General features: G+C 37.4%; 1 protein-coding gene across 1 annotated transcript in view; it reads right to left on the bottom strand.

Moving 5' to 3' along the window:
• The window catches only part of LOC122802686 (cytochrome b-245 heavy chain), a 430,240-nt gene extending 415,011 nt beyond the window's left edge, over nt 1-15,229 (bottom strand). The window contains exon 1 of the mRNA XM_044072409.1: nt 15,122-15,229. Coding sequence (XP_043928344.1) covers nt 15,122-15,166 — 45 coding nt within the window. The 5' untranslated portion in view covers nt 15,167-15,229. The remainder of the gene's footprint in view (nt 1-15,121) is intronic.
• Between the last annotated feature and the right edge of the window lie 5,177 nt (nt 15,230-20,406).

Raw genomic sequence — 20,406 nt, 5'->3', positions numbered from 1 at the left:
TTCGAAAAATGAATATAAAATGCAGCAGCTGTCTGTGTGCCTTATTTCATGTGTCTTTTATTGTAACGTAATGATAAGTAAACAGAAACTATATACACTTTCCAGAAAATGTTCCTATACTCTGAATGGTGTGGTGTTGCTTTGCTATATGATGGTGGGTGGCTCCCAGACACACTAAGCGATCACTTCCCTACCTACTTGATTAGAAAACATTTACAAAATTCCTCTAATATTTCATTTCACTATATTCGCAATAAAAAACATTTCTCTCCATCAATATTTAACTCTCGACTACTACAATACAATTGTACTCCTCTGAAAACTCTTCCACTTGACAATGCTTCTTTCCAACAAATACTTAATGATCTAGCCCCAGTTAGAAAAATTCACACCAAAGCCAAATGGGTTCCCTGGCTGTCAATCTGCTAAAATACCAGAATAATCCTAAAATATTCTGGCAAACAATTAATCTCCTTCTCAACCCAGGAAAACCCTCTACCCCAGCCTCAACTCTGACCAATCAAAATGAGTACATAGCCACACAATTGAACTCCCACTTTATTACCTCAATAACCTCTCTACTCAACAAAGTCCCTAATACACCTCTGACCATAACTTAAACTTTCAAAAACAATTCTGCCCTTCTCCATCTCAAACCAATCCAAGCAAGTTATGTAACAACTCTTCTTTCCAAATTAAAACCTTGTACATTAGCTGCAGACCAGCTACCTGGTGACTTTCTACAACTAGCTGCTACTTCCATCACTTACCCTATATCTATTCTCATCAACCACTCTACCTGCAAACAATATGTACCTCTCCTCTGGAAAATATCTCACATAATACCCTTGCATAAAGGTGGTCCCTCTACTGACATATCCAATTACAGACTCATAGCCATTCTGTCTCCACTTGTCAAAAATCTTAGAAAAATGTATACACAAACAGATCTTAGACCATTTTCCTATTAAATAATCTATTATCTAATACACAACATGGATTCTAGCCCAGGCATAGTACCAGTACAAACAGCAACAAAAATAGGAATAACAGTAATGTGAAGCAAGGCTCCAAACCACATAAATTATAATAAAGACTTTTAATACCAGATTAGCGCTTTCACCACGTAATGTGGCTTTTTCAAACCATAAGCACAAATGAATATACAAAAAAACCCCTCTATATACCCTCATATAACGTCTTTTACATTCAAATACTTAATTAGACACGTCAGGGGACATTGCGTATAAACCACAAAGTAAATGAGGTCAGCAAACCTACTAACTCTCAATTTAAAGGAATAATTAATAAATAATTATTGTATTGCATTTTCTGGTTGGTTTGCATTTTATAGTACCAGTACAGCTCTAATCAGCTTTACTGATACTGTAACTCAACTTAAAAACAAAAAACAACTAGTCTCTGCTACCTTCCTAGACATGTCAAAAGCTTTTGACACTGTATCACATCAAATACTTCTTAACAAACTAGTTTTCTATCATTCCAGCCTTGAAGCCCTAAAGTGGTTTCATAGCTACCTGTCTGATAGGAAACAAGCCACTTTATGGGACAATAAACTCTGCTCCTAACTCCCTATAAACGTTGGAGTCCCACAACATTCAATCCTGGGCCCACTTCTATTCACAATTTTTACTAATGACATTAACACCGCAGCTAACTCAGCATCAATTGTACAATATGCTGATGATGCTTCCCTAATCTGCTCGGCCCCCACTATCAAAAGAACTCCAAGACAAAACTCAAGCAGCCCTCCACAATATTGAAAATTACCTAACAGTCCATCAGCTTATTCTTAACCCCCAAAAAACAAGCTTATGGTCTTCCATAATACCCGACAGCTAACAGTCTACCTCCTATCTATATTTCCTCTTCCAATGCCACTAAAACAGAGCCTGATGAGCATACAAAACTTCTCAGCATCACAATTAATAGTGGACTTAAGTTTGACAAACATCTTGCACTAACTATTAGAAATGTTCATGTCAAACTGGGTTCACTCTATAGGGCTAAAACATATCTCACTGACCATGCCAGACTTGCAACAGCTAGAACCCATCTATTATCTTCCCTTCTATACTGCTCTCAAATATTTACCAATATTCTCAAATCTGACCTAAATATTCTTAATCTTGCTATAACAAAATTCCCAAATTTGCTACTAATCAGTCTTAAAGATCTTATCATTGTACTGCCCTCTCCAGCTAAATTGGTTAGAGCTACCTCATCTTCTCACCCTGAATCAACTGCTAACTGCTCACACAGTGTTATACAAACCTGACAACTGCCCAGCGCTATCTGATCTTGTCCAACCCTATAGTAACCTAATATCCCTTAGGTCTGCTGATAAAATATTGCTAAAAGTTAATAAAGCCCAGAACTCTCATGGCATCTCCTTGAACTCCCATGTCATTGCTAAACAATGGAACTCTCTACCACAGCATATTCTGTCCATCAATGATACACATACATTTAAACACACCCTAAAAGAATATTTCTCTAAACATAACATAGGCTTTGCTCATGTTCTCACCCAGACTAAACACTTTAACCCATAAATGTCTAAAACTCTAAGTCTTTTTTCCCTTTCTCAATTACCTCCTGGCTATTTAAGCCCTCTTACTCTCAGAACATGTTTTGTTATCCTAAGAAGAAAAAAAAACTCTCATCAACAAGTATGGTACAACTGTTTATTGTTTGATTTGACCACCACTGTTACTTGCTTTTAGATACCATGTTAAGAACCTTGTAATTTGAATTTTTAATTGTATTTTACTTTATGTACTGTGATCATTGTAATAGTTATATTGCAAATGTACAAATCTAGGTACTCTTCTTTGGAGCTTTTCTCCATGGGTCTTCTCTGAAAATGAACTACTGGCCCTGTCAGACACTACCCAGTTAACAAATGAAAATAAATAAAATAAATAACACCGAGTACACATGCTTTTATCTCAGATTACCCACTTTTTGCAGTACATAATGACTCCTTCTATATCCCCTGAAATTATTTTATTTTTAAGCAGCTTGTCTTCTTCGTGTGGGCCATATAATCTAATATAGGAATAAAAAACTGCAGACTTCTTCCAACATACCAAGCACGTCTTTCATGCATGTTGTGTGCTGATTGCTACTCTGGATATCTGCATACTTGCCTGACATGGTTTCCCACTTCTCTTTGTAAAAGGTTAATACCTCCCAGCATAAAACCAAATGTAGGCAGACACTAATGCTAAACAGGGTAGTATTATACAGAAGCAAGCAAATGGTGACATGCAGAAAGGGAAGTGCATTGCACTGCTTCTTTTTTATGGCAGGCTGTTGCATCACTTGCTCTGCTGGAAATTATCATGTTGTGAAATTATTTTGCAGCAGCAAATGTTAAAACCTGAGCTCCTGTTGTAACAAGTTTTTATCTATTTTACCTTCCACATCCAAGTTCCCTTTATGGCCACGCCTGACAGTTCCGGAAAAGTAGATTATTAATGATGAACTTCTTTGCCGTTTAGTAACTTAGAAGGACAGTGAATAATGGTTCTTCAATGTTATACAATATTATTGGAGGCAAAGTTTTCACATGGAGCCAAGATACATAACAAGCAGGTTGTCGGTAGCAAACAACACCACACAAAACAAAGAACACACAGTTCAGACCAAATACGTAAACTTTTCAATGCTGAGGCTCTTAAAAGTATCAAACCTAAACCATAAAAATCTCTTTAAAGTAACCTAATAAGCAACTACCTTCAGCAATCTCACAAACGCATAATACAGGCAGCACAGCATCCACCATGAAACATACATTCAATATCTTAGTCATAGGTGACTCCATAGTGAGGCACACTAATGCACCACTCACCAGGTTGTGCCAGGAGGGGTCTTAGTCAGTTGTCTATCAAGCACCAGAATTTGCCACAGTATGCAAGCATTTAAGTTTTTGCACCAGAAGTGCATACATGTCACAGTGGGTATAAATGACCTGAAACGTACATCCTAGGACTATATGAAGAGACACACGATAGAGCTTTTGAAATATGTGTCTGAGGCTGGTTTGAACTATCCTTCAGCAGAATTCTATCATCACCAAGAATGATGCCATAATATGAACCAAAGCTAATTGTTTTCAACAATCTGCTTACCCTCCCATGTCATTCAAAAGGTGTCCTAACTACTTTGCAAGTGGTGGCCTGCACTCACCCCCAAGGCTTTCATATATTGGCTAAATCCTTGTCTACCTACAGAATGTGTTAGGCAATGTCAGTCTTTTAAAGCTTCCAGCATAACAACACAGAAACCAGATAACATAAAGGCATTGCTGCTCAATGCCAGGGGTCCTCTTAAAACATTTACTTTCTATAAGCACCACTTACCATGGAAAAATATCGATATATGTATTGCCACAGATTGCAGCTTGAAGACCAGTGAAGGTATTCCATTGTTGCAGGATATCAATGCCTGTCACATGTTCAGGCCTATCAAATTACAGAAGGACACTAAAGGTGGTGGTGTCTGCATATTTGTAAAAAACAATTTCACCTCCATACTGATTAGTTAAGATATCAGCATAGAACCTTCCACATCCAACTTACTATTAACAAAACCCTTTATCATATCATACGTAACCATAGGACTCCCCTCTATGTTACCTTCTGCTCACACCTCATACCTAACTACTATGGAATCCCTGTATAATGTCTACCTGTCCATAAATAGAAAGACTTAAAAATACTGAAACATGTATATCTAAAAAGTTCGGGACTTCAGTACAATCTCCGTGGACCACTAACTCTGCACTTCAACCAGGAATGACAAAATCCTGGATTTGGTCCTTATTGTAGTTCCACCCTGGTCAATTCAGATGAGAGATCAGTCACATTCAGGATAAGACTGAAACCTGAAGCATCTTCCAGTACCTCTGTATTCAGAGATTATGCAAAGGCGTTTTTTATTTTTTTGGTCCCTTTGGGCCTCATTATTGCTAGCCTGGTCTCAAGTGCCCCACATCCACTCTGTGCCAGTCATTCTCCTACTCTTCTCAGACTTCCTCCAATGTTATTGAGGCCTGTCTTGGAACTCAAGACATCCTGGGGCTCAGGTGGGGGAGTTCTATCATATGCCCAACATACTTTTTTCCCATTCTGCTCATCCCATGCTCCTTGCTTATGTCTAAGGACAACTCCCCTTTGGACCACACCTCCCTTTAGGGAGCAACACCAACGAGCACCCTCTTCCCAGGAGTAGTGTGATAAAAAATGCCCATCATTCCTGACACTTCATCATTCACCCAAGATACGAATTGAACCCAGGTTGGCTGTGCTGTAGTCAGGGCTTTATCACATTATTCCATTGGAAAGGCCAAGGCCTCTTTCATCTTGATGACCCCACTATCTATGTGGAATCCTTTACTGACAAATTATATACACATGTAAATAGATGCACAGCCACCCCCCCAAAAAAAAAATAAATGCATTGCTAAATTCAAAAATTAATCCAAATGGTGGGAACCTAAATAGGCTTTATAATAAAAGAAATAAAATCACTGTATGCAAAATAAATGTAACTCTTCAGACACCAAAACACTCTTGCTAAACTAAACAAGGAACTCAAGATCCTGATCAAATCAAGTAAAGCCAGATAAGAGGTAAAAATTGTCAAAGTGTAACCAAAAAGTCTTCTATAACTGTGTTATAAACCTCAAAACAAATGCTCAGCATTGTGCAGCGCTAGCAGTAAATGACATCACATACTCAGACCTAGATGATATTGCACAGAAGCTACCCTGTCTCTGGAATAGACTTCCCATACATATCAAAAAGATTATCTCGCTGACCTCTTCAAATGCAACCTTGATGAGTAGATGGGAAATTACTAATTTGTCCCAGGGATTCCATCTGTGTCCCTCATTAACAGGGGTGGCAGGTGCTGACTGAGGTTTCCTTTTTGGGGGATAAACTATTGGCTAGACTTGTAAGGGCCTCAAGGCCATTAACCTAGTGAACTCCTATAATCCTATGGTCCTGTGATCTATAAACAGACAAATTTAACTCAAATTTTACCTCCTCTCCAATATTCTCAGATTACATAACAGTGCTCCCATATGGCCCAAGAACAAGTCTTCCAATGTGCTGTCTAAGGCCAAGAACACTATTTATATGAGGCTGGACAACATACAAGGCTTCCTACTGATCAACATGAAACATGGCTTCTCAGACTCCTACAGATGCTATTCATTATCATCCTCAAATCAAGCTGAATGGAGGACAGCAACAGCCATTCCCTTGCATAAAGATGGGGTTTCAAAGGACCTGGATATTTATAGATCCATAAGCCTAAACAGCTTCATCCATAAGACTATGGAAAAGATCATTATGGAATTAATAAATAAGGACATGGGTAACCTACAGACTCTTGACCCAAGCCAGTTTGGATTCATCAAGGGCAATTCCCGCCTACTAAACCTGGCTGACTTCTTCAAAAAAGTTACTGTAGCAATGGATGAGGAAAAATCAATGCACATTGCATATCTAGACCTCAGAAATGCATTCAGTACCATCCTACACTCAGGTATCATAGATAAACTACTCTCTAAGCTAAATATAAATCTTTATGTAACTCAATGGAAAGTAAATTGGCCCAGCTCTACCTCCACCAAACGACCTGTCACTAGTGGTGTTCAGTCCTTCGGCTACTCCTCTTTAGCATTTATTTCTTAGAGGTCAGAGCCAGTGTTAAGAGTTTGTGACTGATCAAGTCTGTAGATGACTGCAAACTTGGTACCATCATAAACTCTCCAAAGGACACCATGACCATCTAAGAGGGCTTGTCCCAAACAAATAGCTGATTTTAAAACCATAATTGCCAAGAAATGTATTATAGCACCCTTTGGTAAGCATGGCTTCCTATGGAGTTATCACACTGACAACATGCCCTTGAAAGTTGATCATGTAGTCGGGGACCTGGGAACCTATGTTGACAATGAACTGTCCTTTTATCACCTAATCCACTGTTTTAAGGAAGTCATTTTTCATAGCACAGCTTATATCTAAAGGTATGGTATCCAGGTCCAGGAATGTAATCACTTCACTGTACTTGCCATTTACTAGGCCACTCATTGAGTATAATGCTCCTTTGGTATGTAGCTATCCAAACAGTTGGCACAACTGGAACTACTGCAATACATCTTTACTAAGAAAATTAAAGGCTTAAATAGAAAAAAAACTATGTGGGACATCTCAAAGCCTTGTCTGCCTTCTCAGTATTACACAGGCTACTGAGAAGAGACGTCTGCCTTGAGTATAAAGCTTTAACAAATACTAGCTTGTCAGACAGATTCACAAGTCCAATGGCAGCATAAACACCCATGCAAGGGATCACAGTCTCTTCTGCAACATAAATAGAACATTTTGGAGGGAATTATCCTTCTATGGAACTGTTTTCCACTCCACATAAATCAAAATGCTTCTCTTATTCTGTTCAAGAATAACTTGGCCAAATCTATAGATAACTGCAGATTCACTTGTGGTTTAATGCCCCTGCCCCCATGGATAGGGGCACCATGTCCCAACATATTGTTGTTCTGCCTGTTTCTGGATTATTTGTACACAAACTGTAAAGGCTATAAAACTAAAATGTGAGTGTAAGGCTAGGCTGATTAAGATCCTTACAGATGAATAACCTACATACCTTTCAACCTCTTAGAAAAAAAATCTGGACACAGCCATAAATAATGGGGGAACAAAGGACCAAAACTAGGCACACTTTTTAAATATTTCTCTTACAAACTTAGAAAGCTGATGGAACAATAGTTTCTGCATTAACATGGATTTTCTGAAGAGTATGAAGTATGAAACTTTAACGTCTGTAATTTTTTCTGACTTTAATCCTCAAGGATTTGCCAATGATTTGCCAGAAAACCACAATTTTATGAGAAACAAACCAAAAATATGGGGCAAGATCTGGACATTCTGCAAAAATCTGGGCAGTTGAGAGGTATGAATTAACCTAGTAAGTACATATGAATCTATGAAGTTATAAAAAACATTTTTATTTACTTTACAAGGATGCAATCTATGCATTAGTGATAAGATCTATGATGTAGATGATGCAGACATGAAGTTGCTGGTTCATGACTCTTAGTAATAGCTAGTGATAAAATATTTAGTCTGCTGACAGTCTGAGATGATGAAAGGGACTGAGGATTCTTGGAGATTATATCATGAAGCTCAACCCCTGACTATGACCTGCATTGTACCTACATGAAGGGATAGCCACAAAAGTATCTAATGCTTCAGGTAGAAGTGCTTCTGGAAGTAAAGATGACAGAGACTTTAAAAAGTTTATGTCCATGTCTCTGAGAGACCCTAAAGAAAGTAATTTTAAAAGTCAGATAAAAGCATGTGACAAATGTGTACCTTTATATTCTGCAGTAACAACTTTGTTGTCAGAAAAATAGTATTAACTACAGTACTGTACTGCCACGTGGGAAAGATTTGAAATCTGCATATTGCACCAGACATGTATGCAGTGTGGTTAAAAGATGACTCAGTGCTATATGGTACAGTAATGCTGTCCAGAAAACAATAAGCTGATTTTGGTCCAGACTGAACAACAAAAGGCAACTAGTAGAATAGGTAACACTGAGCATTTCATGGAAAATGACTTACAGTACTTTATTACGAAACCACTATGCTCCAGTAAAAGATGAGTGTTGGTTATAATAGCCTGAAGGGTTGATTGTGCTTATAGAACCAGCTACTGGTTCTGTAAAGCTTCTGTCAAGGCCACCTTCCATCATAAGTGAAGGTTGGTTTATCAACAGCAGCATAAGAAATATTTAAATATCACCACATAAATATGTACCCCACTAATTTACCACAGTGGCATTTATAAAAACGAGACAGATTCATATCCAAGTGCTAACTAGAAAACTTCCTGGCATTCAGCATATCAGCGTGTGGGGTCGGTAATGAAATTGCCATCACTTCAACTGGAACATAAAATATTAAGCAGTACATGAATGTTGAGCATAATTACGACTTTATGACCATATGATAGCCCAGTAGAGGATGACTCGTACACTGAGTAATCCAAAAACATGTTTGCAGTGTCAATGAATATTGCTCACTTTCCATCATCATGTCTACCAGTATTCTGTTTAAAAGTTTTGGAACTACTAGAAAATGTGACAAAAGTGAGCCATGAGCAGGGTTTCATTTTGAAATGACTCATACTGAATAGCTGTATGAATATAGCCCAGTCTCTAATGCAGCATGTCCCCACTGTGTTATGCATCCACTGAGACAGTACTGTATTATTCAGGTGATTCTTGAACAAGATGAACTAGGTCCATATCTTGTGTTAAATGACATGATGTCTTATTTGAAAAGGGAAGGCAGAAAATGATTTGCAGTATGAAGTGTAAGAAAAGATCTGTGAAATTCCATTTATTAGTTCACTAAAAATGCACTGATTGAACACTGGCAGCTGGTGACTTTAATTCAAGGGGGGGGGGGGGCAGAAAGCAAGTGAGTGGATTGAGTTAAATGGAATTGAATGGGTTTATATTACAGAAAGGTCTGTTTGGTGTTGTTATAATTTTACATGAGCAACTGCTCAAACACTGCTGCACATGCTAAACAGTCTTCCAGCAGCAGCTCACTTTTCAGAATACATCCCAGAGCCCTACCAAGGCTAAAAATCAACTGTTTAACTGTGATCAAGTTATATCAGTGATTGATCTGTTTCATCCATAGTCTGTCTTAATACCATGCTTATAATTTAGGTATCTGATTGTGATGAAATTAATAAATATTTAATGACCTTAGTAATATATCTCAGCCTTTGCTGCCAATCACATACAGTACAATTCACTGCAAACTCTCAAATGTACACACATACACACACACACACACACACACACACACACACACACACACACACACACACACACACACACACACACACACACATACACACACACACACACACACACACACACACACACACACACACACACACACACACACACACACACACAATTATTTATTTCAAGTTATTCAGCTGTATAAAAGAAAAATAATACTATCTTACCAGCCAAAGCTGCTGTCAATATCAATAGAACAGGTGCACAATCACATAATACAGTACTTTTGAAATGTTTAATTTAAAAAAGCACAGTTTCTGTAATCTTTTAAATAATTCCACACCTTTCTCCACCCCTTTTTTTTCTTCAAATGTACTTCTATTTTTCACTTGTGATTCTCAAGCTACTTCAACTGCTAGTCACTTCAGGAAGCTTGAGCAATAATGAAAAATCTAAATGATGATTCATCAGGCAGTCCAACAATTGCCCAATGAGGCACCATTTCTGCCTTTCCAAAATGACAATAGTATATGTAATGAAGCATGAGGCATAATTGATGTATTCTCTGTTTATGGGTATAACTAAATGCAGGACACTTTTTGAAAACAGCTCAGCCAGTTAAGTATGGTTGTTTGATTTGTTCCTCTTCAAGTTCACATCATAACTTAAGGACTGTAAAACTGTCCACTTTGAAACTCCATGCTTTATTATATCTTGATATTCTGTGCTATATTCGTATGGCAGAAATACTGTAACTATGTCATATTATATTTTTATTTTTTTACTCCAAAATGGCCATACCTATTTTACTCAGTAAAGTTGTTCCTTAAAATACTCACTTCAAAAGTTAAAGAAAACTAAAGAAAGCTAGGACTAACTCACTTAAACAGTAAATATTGTAGGCCTTGTGATATTTTCCAAGTGTCATATACAAATTGTGAGTAATTTTTACAAATCTAAATCACAGTGTAATTAACTTTTTTCATGACACCATCATCTGAAATGCAAACCAAAAAACAGTTATAAGCAGTTGTAACTGACCAAACACAACTAGAAAGTGCTAATATGCATTTGATTAAAATGTAAAGTCTAAACTAGCATGCCTTAATTATTTTTTAAATGTTGTATACAAACTGTGTTCCAGAAATGAGATCTGACAGGTCTACAAAGAAAGAAGATATGAAAAGCAAACCAACATTTGTAACATCAACAAGTGCTTTAGCACAAAACACTAAAATAAAGGCAATAAAGTAAGCAAAACAAAAATGGTATTTATTTTTATTTATTTACTTTATTTGTCCTTTGGAAACAGGGGAAAGTCTGACTGAGCCAATGTCCCATTTTCAGCAGAAGTCTGGGGAGAAAAGCTCCACAGTGATTCAAAAACACTTTAACAGCGTTTGATGGGCAATTATATACAAGGGGAGAAAAGCCCTGCAACAGATTAAATATTTTACAATGAGTTAGGGAAAAAGGATCCACAAACACACACAATCATTTTACAATAGTCGATAATTAATTATATACAAGGAGAAAAAAGTCTCACAACAAGAAAAACTTTTTACAATAGATTGGGACATACTGAGCAACCAAATGGTGGATGAAGACTGAACACTCAAGCATCAATCGCTCAATATTCAACCTGTCAATAATCAGACTTCCTCCACAGGAAATTACTGTCAGTGAGTTGTGCAAGAAGTGATTATCTTTTAGGGGGAATTCCCTCTTTTCTGACATAGTTTGACTGGGGAGTTGGTATATATAAGTTGGAGGGGTGTGGAGCAGTTGCCTCCCACATCGGGGGTACAGGGAAGCTTGCTTCTCCTGCAAAAACACTTAAAAATGTTTTTGGCAGGGTTTTTTTTTTAGTAAATGTATTTTGAGGATTCCAGTCCTTGGTGCATTCACTGTTGTCCACTCATGGTAGAAGTGGGTGAACCTCAAATAAAAGGGGATAAGACCCCCTCTCCACAACAGATTGAAACACATTTACAAATATGGCATGGTGAGGTTGTCTTCAAGAAAACAATATTCATTGTAATTAGTAAGACATTTTGCAGACTGGTAGCCTATATCATGTAAAGTAATGTGTAGTTACTTAAAATATTGACTACATTTCTAATAATATAGGAAGATGAAAAATAATAGAGTATTCTGAATCCAAAATAGACACAGCAATGGAAGGAGATGAGGAGTAATATGCAGGAGGGAAAATGAGGACATGGTGAATGAGATGATCGCTATTAGAGAGATAAGAATAGTATGGAAGAACACTAGAGAGAAAATAAATAGTAGTAAGTGTCAGCTACCAGGATGAAGAGGTAAGGAACATACATTAGAGGTACATTCTCGTTAAAATGAGAGCTGCTTTGATGTTATACAATGTGATACATTAAACTAAGACACATAACTAATAAAATACAAAAGTGTAGTCTTCAAATATTGAAATGAAAAATAAAAAAGAAAATGAATGAGACTCTGGGTGTTGGACTGCTCCAGATGATCCACATTAAAGGCAAGACTGAACGATTTAAGAGAACTCTTAAATCAGGCCAAAGTATCCAGATACTCCTGAAAAAAAGATCACATTTTCTACTGGATTGAGTACAGCACACTAGGGGAGCAATACAGTAAAATAAACTATTTTAGGTAAACAGACCCAAGTTGTGCAGAAAAAAAACAACACCAATACCACAAAGGCAAAAAAATTAGAGATAAGAATCTTCAGAAGGCTCTGTAGTATGGTATAATGTGTTGCGAATGCCATGTATCACTGAGAAGACTATCGGCAGAGGTTTTGCTCTAGATGTAATAATTTGTCAATGCTGTTAGGTCCTAGATACAGGGTGTTATGGTGGCAACAACAAACAGCTGTAAACCAGTATTACAATAACAAATCTACATCATAAACTGAACATGTTCTTACTGAAAAAAAAAATTATTAAAAATCAGCAAACTTAGTTTATTTAAAAAAAAATAAACAAACATATTTTGTTTGAAGTTGAAAATGTAGCATTGCTCAGCTCACAGTGTACGGGTCTATATCAGTTCCACGAAAATCCATTTCAGCGAATACCAAAAGAGCGGCATGTATTAATCAAACCGCGAATAGACTGAATGCACTAAACCGTGAAATGTAAAACATCGAACAGTCATAGTCGGCCAACCCCACCACCCGCTACATACTACCTACCCAAACAAAATAAATAAACCACATACATACACTAACCAAACCCTACTCCTAACCCTAAAGTAAAGCACCAAAACCCTACTTCTAACCCTACACTAAACACCACATACAAAACTATCTATGCACTATCCTTAACCCCTCCCTAACCCTAAGGTCCGTAACTACCACACACTTCCCCTACGGAGATATACCCTAACAAAATAAATAATACACATAAATACATTTAACAAAACCCTACTTCTAACACTACACTAAATCTTCCATACATTACCTAGCTATACACTTACCTTAACCCGCACCCTACCCTAAGGTCCATACCTATCGCACACTTACCTTACGGAGCTATACCGCAGATGGGCCAAACAAAACACTTCGACATTTCAGATTTTGCTGTTTCGGTAGTTCAGCGTTTAGGTAGTTCGCACAATATGTGTCGATCATTTTGTATTCGTGGAAACGCCATTTCAATCGTCTGATAGGGAGCCCACAATGTACAGCGTATTCCTTTCCAACTTGTTTTCTTCCACTGTAGTGTGTTTTTTTTTCTGCTTATATCATTTGTCTATTAGCTTGGATCTGCCATATGTTAATATATTCCTTTTATCCTTCACCAGTCACAAATTATGTTACACAATTCTCTCAACTTAATTTATTTTTTCTACATGTTGAAGCTGCATTATTTCTACTTTATCCATCTCTCTCTCTCTCTCTCTCCCTGCAGGTTTCAATCTGCCATTTCTCATTTTAAATCCTTCTACCAGTTTCTAGCTGCACACTTTTATTAGACTTGATCCACCAGCTTCTACCTTCCTTATGTAGTTAGATCATTAAGCTACAGGGCTTAAGTCTCTTTGTCATGTAATATTCCATGCATATATTTCAAAATCCTACTTCTAATCACAAACTCTGTAACTACCAGTTTAAAGTGGCCTTCTCCAACAATCTTTATACCAGTTTCCAGTTGATTCTTCTTTTAAGTCTTTCTTAAATTGTTTAATTAACTATACCCCCAACTCATTCGTCTTTCTGGGCTGACATTATCACTCCACTTTCCATGAAAGATTACAGGAGTTTTGTGAAGTGCCTGCACAGAAAATAGAATTTAAAAATACATTTTTTCACAGTAGTATTTACTATTATCTTATTATATACTTCAAATGCACAATTGTCTGCATTTGGTTAGTCTGAAGCATAGCACTGCAGTCCAGGCCTCCACTATGAGTGAATAAAAACATCTGCACTAAGGATCGGAATTACCAAACTGCAGTCACACCAAAAAACACCTTTGTAAGTGCTTTTTCAGGATGCCAAGTACCCCCCAAACTTATATATAACAACTCCATGGTCACACCAACTCATTTCAAAATATTTTTAAGCATGTGACTGGCAGAAACTGATGCTCAAGAAGTCTTACTTACAATGTCTGATCTGAATTTCACAAGCCACATTTTTGAAGTATCATTAAAATGTGTAGATATTACACACACACGCATGCACACACAGACACACACACACACACACACACACACACACACACACACAGAGCAAGTGATGGCATGTTGCAATATTTTGAATCTAAACATAATGAAAGAGAGATGACTTCTTTATTATTTGCACAGTACAATCATATGAGTTGCTATGGATCTTAATAATGTAGGCTTGACCCAATATCCACGCAGCCATGCTTAGTTAAAGACACACCTCTGATTTATTATCTTGTATATTAAAATATGCATTGTTCTATTACTAAAAGTACAAAGTTTAAAATACAGCTTTAACTAACAATCTATACTTTTGAGATACTGCACAGAGATGAAGCTGTACACATTTCTTATGATCACTTTGCTTGTTTGCAGTTTCACTAAATATATATTCCTTATTGTCAGAATTAAATTCTCTGTGATGTATATGCAGTAAACAAGATATCTTTTTAGACGATCTACTCACATCTGACCACATCTACACACCTATACTACTGACTCAAAATTAAAGATAAAAAATTAGGAAAAACAAGGTGAAATATTAGAAAAATGCACAAGTGATGTACTTACAATGATAAAGATGGAAAGTCCCTCATTCACAAACCAGTTGCCCATTTTTTTCCAGAATACTTCAAGCAGTCTCTGTAAAGGCAGATATAATCAGATACAGGGAAGTGAAAGTGCAACTGATTCATGAAGAAATCTGTTGTTCTCTTTTAAGTTCTTATGCTCATCTATCTTGGGCAACATAACACACCACACAGCTCTGTGTCTGATTTGTTCTCACGCTGAAGCGCACAGTGCTGTATTCCCTTCTTTAAAATATATACATTAACTCAGAAGTATGGCCAGACTGTTTAAATATTTATGTGTGGAAAATCAGTCACCTAATATTGAGATCAAAAACGATGTTTTAGTGTCTGCATTCTTTTCCATTACAGTGTCTGTGTGTTATGCCTTGTTAAACACCTGCAAATAAATCTCTCTCGTGTTGTGTTCATTGGCTCAGAAACTATGACTTTTAATAGAAATGTGATGAGTAACTCTCCGGCACTTCTTTCAATGTCTAGTCATAGTAAAGTGAGAGATTATTTAGAAATGGACTGCAATCCATTGATATTAACAAACCATTTTGGAAAGCTTTATTCATACTTCTGCTATAACAGACAGTACTTTCATGGTCTTTAAAACACAGTTTATGTTTGAGATTCTATTATATATAAAAGTGTTTCTCCTCATTGTCCAAACTTTGGTTAGAAGAGTGAATGTTACATTTAGTTTCTAATTCTGAAATACACAGATTGTATTTGTACTTTCAGTAAGAAATTATTCATTGTGACTGCATCAGCTGAAAAGAGCAATGAAGACATTTTAAACAATTGTCAGCAAAATATATTGAGTAAAATGCTACCAGATTCATGAAAGCCTAAAGTGCACACTAAGTGTATTCTAGGAGTGCACAATCTGTATTCAGGAACATCCCTACCACGTTGTCTGTGCTGTTTATTCACTCAGAAAGATTATACTAGGTGCACACATAGTCTACTCTTTGTAGTAACCTTTATGAATCCCCCTCAGTATTTAAGGCTGCAGGAAAATCAGTAGGAAAACTAAAATTAGGAGAAAGATGGTGGGAGTTATGCTTGTGTTGTTTATTCACACAGAATGGTGTACATATAATGTGCACTTAGTGTTAATGAATCCCTTTTCACTGAATTGTTACAGTATCAGAGGTTTAGTTTCCATAGCATTAAAATGCAGACTAATTTAACTGAACAGCCATTTTTTTCCAAGTACAAGACCAATACTTCATCTTCTATGACCAATATTCATTTAACCCACCATACCCTCTACCCCTGAACTAGGGTGACTTAACAACATGATAAAATGTGTATGTTGCATGTTTGAAGTTTTTTTCTTTTACCTTTAAACATATAAAAGTGTAGAAATCAGTTATGAGAAATTATGTTCTGAATGAAATGATGATATCCATCATATAAAGCACTGCTATGCTGGTTATAACTGCATTTTGTTCAAAGTCTTTATAGTTATTATGGTGCATCCTGTTTTGGTAATGGCAGTCATGACTGTAAGATAAATCATCACGTTAAGAAAAACATTCAAATTCAGTTGGTTTAATATGGCACAATTCAGAGGGATGATAAAGATGACAGTGTCTCTCTTCATTTGCATGAATAAGGAAGTTTCGACTTATTGTTCTTTTTCAAACTTCTAGAAATTAGCTTGCCATCCCCCTAAAACAAATGGCAATGGGTGTGACTAGAAAGAACTTAAAGTTTCAACCAAGTGTGTTGTGCCATTGGATGACTGTTTATATGATGACATGTTTTACTAACATTTGTTACATAAAACTTGTTGCACTAGAAGGAAACATAATACAACTCTGAACCACAAACAGATGAGCAAAAATGATATTCATGAAAAAAGGACATAGCAGCAGCAGCACTGAGGAAAGTCGAAATACAACATTAGCTGTACAACGGAGCACAAGAACCTGAGCACAGAACAGCTTCTTCAAAACAGGCAGTGTGAACACTACAAATTAAGGATTATATGTGAGTAGGATGAAGGTCCTATAGCAGCGTCTCAACAAGCAACACAGATAGACGGGTTTGTGTTTTCTTGGGCAGATGTGCTGCTGATGATTAAGAGGTAGAAATCTGACAGTATAGTGATTCACAGAATTTGCAGGAATCAAGCAGGGAGGGTGTGCAGTGCAGGATGAACTATGTCCAGCCAATGAAGAAAGATGGCAATGCAGCTCCAACTGGGCAAATCATAGGTGCAAGTGTTAGGCTAGATGCCCTTGTAAGCCATTTTAAGCTTAGCCAATTTCCCTTCACAGGTGACAATCAACCTGTATCTTGTATTTGTGAGGTAAACACATTAACCATTATGCCAGTCCCCAAACCCATAGGTTCATGGGTAAGTACTAGGCTAGCTGGCCTTGTGGGCCATTTTAAGCCAACAGACACTTCAGTGTCAGTCTGTGCAGGGATAACCCCCCCCCCATTATATTTAGGTAATATTTAATGGTAATGCCACACAGGAAAAAGCAAGTGTATCAGAAACAGCAGATGTGGCATACATGCCTTGCACATTCTAATGAGTTAACATGCTTGCAGCCAAAGGCCCAGACCAATTTTTTGAGGATAAAGGTGGGATGAATGATAGAGCCTGGAAAATGTCAAAGTACTCCATACAACAACGGATCTGTCTTCATGGATGGGGTCACAAAGTCGGGGTTAATTGAAACAAGTATAGGAAATGTTGTATGGTGCTATGTCTGACACTATGTCATATGCTGTTCCTATGGTGCTATGTCTGACACTATGTCAATTGTGCTGTTTATATGGTGCTATGTCTGACACTATTTCAAGTGTGCTGTTTTGTATGGTGCTATGTCTTAAACCATGTCAAGTGTACTGTTTATATGGTACTATGTCTGACAATATGTCAAGTGAGCTGTTTATATGGTGCTATGTCTGATACTATGTCAAGTGTGCTGTTTGTATGGTGCTACGCCTGACAGTATCTCAAGTGTGCTGTTCAGATGGTGCTATGTCTGATACTATGTCAAGTGTGCTGTTCAGCCAGGTATGGCATGACATTGTGTGTAGTAACTTAGTCCAGGACAGTGCATTTAAGTATTGTTTGCTCACTGCAGTGGTGGTCTGATCCAAAGGACTCGTTTAAGCCACTACCTGGGCTTGTAAGAGCAGAAAAGTTTACAAAAAAAGTCAAAACTTAGATAGTTCCTATAAGCAGTTGAATATAATTGCTCATTTTGCACATGAATATATATTCTTGCATGACTATAAATTCTGTATTGATCAGATGAAACTACTATCAAACACAATATTCCTTTTGGGATGTATAATAAAGACGCCAAAGGTTCCTAACTAAAATGATCACAAGAAAAAAAACAAGAGCTACTAGGAGTGGTTGAAAGCACAACCCCTTTATTGAGAGTCTTATTGACTTCTTAGGGGTTTTTTTTGTGCCATGCCTTTTGGGCCATTAGGGATCCAGTAATTCAAGAATTCTTATATCTCCAGAAATTAGACAGACTCAGTAATACTAGAAAAGGGGATCTAAACTTGCTTCAGCAAATATACAAAACATGGTGGAGAGACTAATTTGTCATTCAACACTTATGCCTTCTCTGGAATAAACTTCCATTAAAAATTAAGCAATGTCTCATACTTTCTTCCTTTAAAAAGAAGTTAGAAAAATGGATAGATATCAAGAAATATACCACTGATATGACTGACCCATTGCTGCTTAATAAAGAAGATAAGGTCTAAGGATGCGTACTAGCAAGGAACAAATGTTCATCGGGCCAATTTGCTTTAAAAATGTTATGATTCTTTGATCTATGATTTATATATATATATATATATATATATATATATATATATATATATATATTTTTTTTTTTCTTCTTCTTTCATCTTTTTCCCAGTTAGGGGTCGCCAAAACGGAACTCCGGTCCATTAATGACTGGCAGTAGATTTTTACGGTCCGAGGTGCCAGCTCAATGCCCAACCTTCAACAAAGGCACACCCATTCATGCATGTCTTTCGAAGGCCACTCGACCGCGGGGAGGACATGCAGACTCCACACAGAAGGCGCTCCAGCCGAGAATCGAATGGGAGAATCTCTTGCTGTGAGGTGACAATGCTACCGCTGCACCACCACGGCTACACACACACACACACACACACACACACACACACACACACACACACACACACACACACACACACACACAAATATATCCCTGATAAGGAGGATTTGCCTGTAGGTGGCAGATATGAGGATGTTTGTTGACTCTTAGATTTAGGAGTTCAAGGAGGCTTAGGCAGAGATTTTTCAGCAGCATTATCATATTACAATTTTGTGTTAACAGGCTGAGGATTTTGCATAGCTATGGCTGGGGATAAGACAGTGTTATGTTCACTGCATGAAACTAACTAGGAGAAGGTTGCATCCATTTTAGTTAACTTATTACACCTCTCACAAATAAAGTCTTTTGGGATGAGTACCGGTGCATTTTCAGTGGCCATGTGGCATGTCTTACACTGCTGTAAGATACTAAGTGCAATAAGTTTGGCAGGAGAATGGTTGTTAGCCTGCTATTTGTTTATAATGACAAGGGCTGCCATGTGTTGAATGTTTGTGGGGAAAATAAAAGAGGAGCTGAGGGAGTTTTTGGGAAAGGTGCTGCTTGTACTGCTGATGTGCTTGATGCAGCTCTGGGCATCTCTGCACACCTGGTACCAAGGCGATATAGATAAGCACAGATAAGAGGGAGCTTGTGCAAGTCAGTGAAAACTAATTACAAAAAGAAGTGGATGTCTAACTCACAGGAGTTAGAGAAAGGTACAATTTCAAGAGTACATATGAGAAAGAAGTGACTTTAGTGCACTACCCACGATGTAACTACAGCTACTGCAGAGCAGTGCTCAGTGTAGCTCTACCCAATATATTGTAAACAGGAAGTAAAAAAAAACAATGAAAATCAAGAGTAATTTGTAGCTAAAGTACTCTCAGCTGCCTAGGATATACAGCAATTAGTCCAACTCTCACTAAGACTATGAAAATCAAAGAAAGAAGTGAAATACTGATTTTGAATTTGTTCCATGGCATAGACAGATGGAGTTCATAGGTTCATAGGATGATACTAGGCTATTGGCCCAGAGGTCCTTATAAACCTAGCCAAGAATTTCGCCCATGTTCTCTCAAAGTCAGCACCTGTTTCCCCTGTCCAGCAGGGACAAAGGTGGGCTTCCAGGGGTATATTTTCTGTTTCCCATCCAGTCATCCAGGTT

The sequence above is a fragment of the Protopterus annectens genome, chromosome 5.part0, assembly GCF_019279795.1.
Source record: "Protopterus annectens isolate FY-2018-M chromosome 5.part0, PAN1.0, whole genome shotgun sequence".
Taxonomy (NCBI): domain Eukaryota; kingdom Metazoa; phylum Chordata; order Ceratodontiformes; family Protopteridae; genus Protopterus; species Protopterus annectens.
Note: the sequence above shows the minus strand (reverse complement) of the source record. Positions and strands in the feature narration are given on the sequence as shown.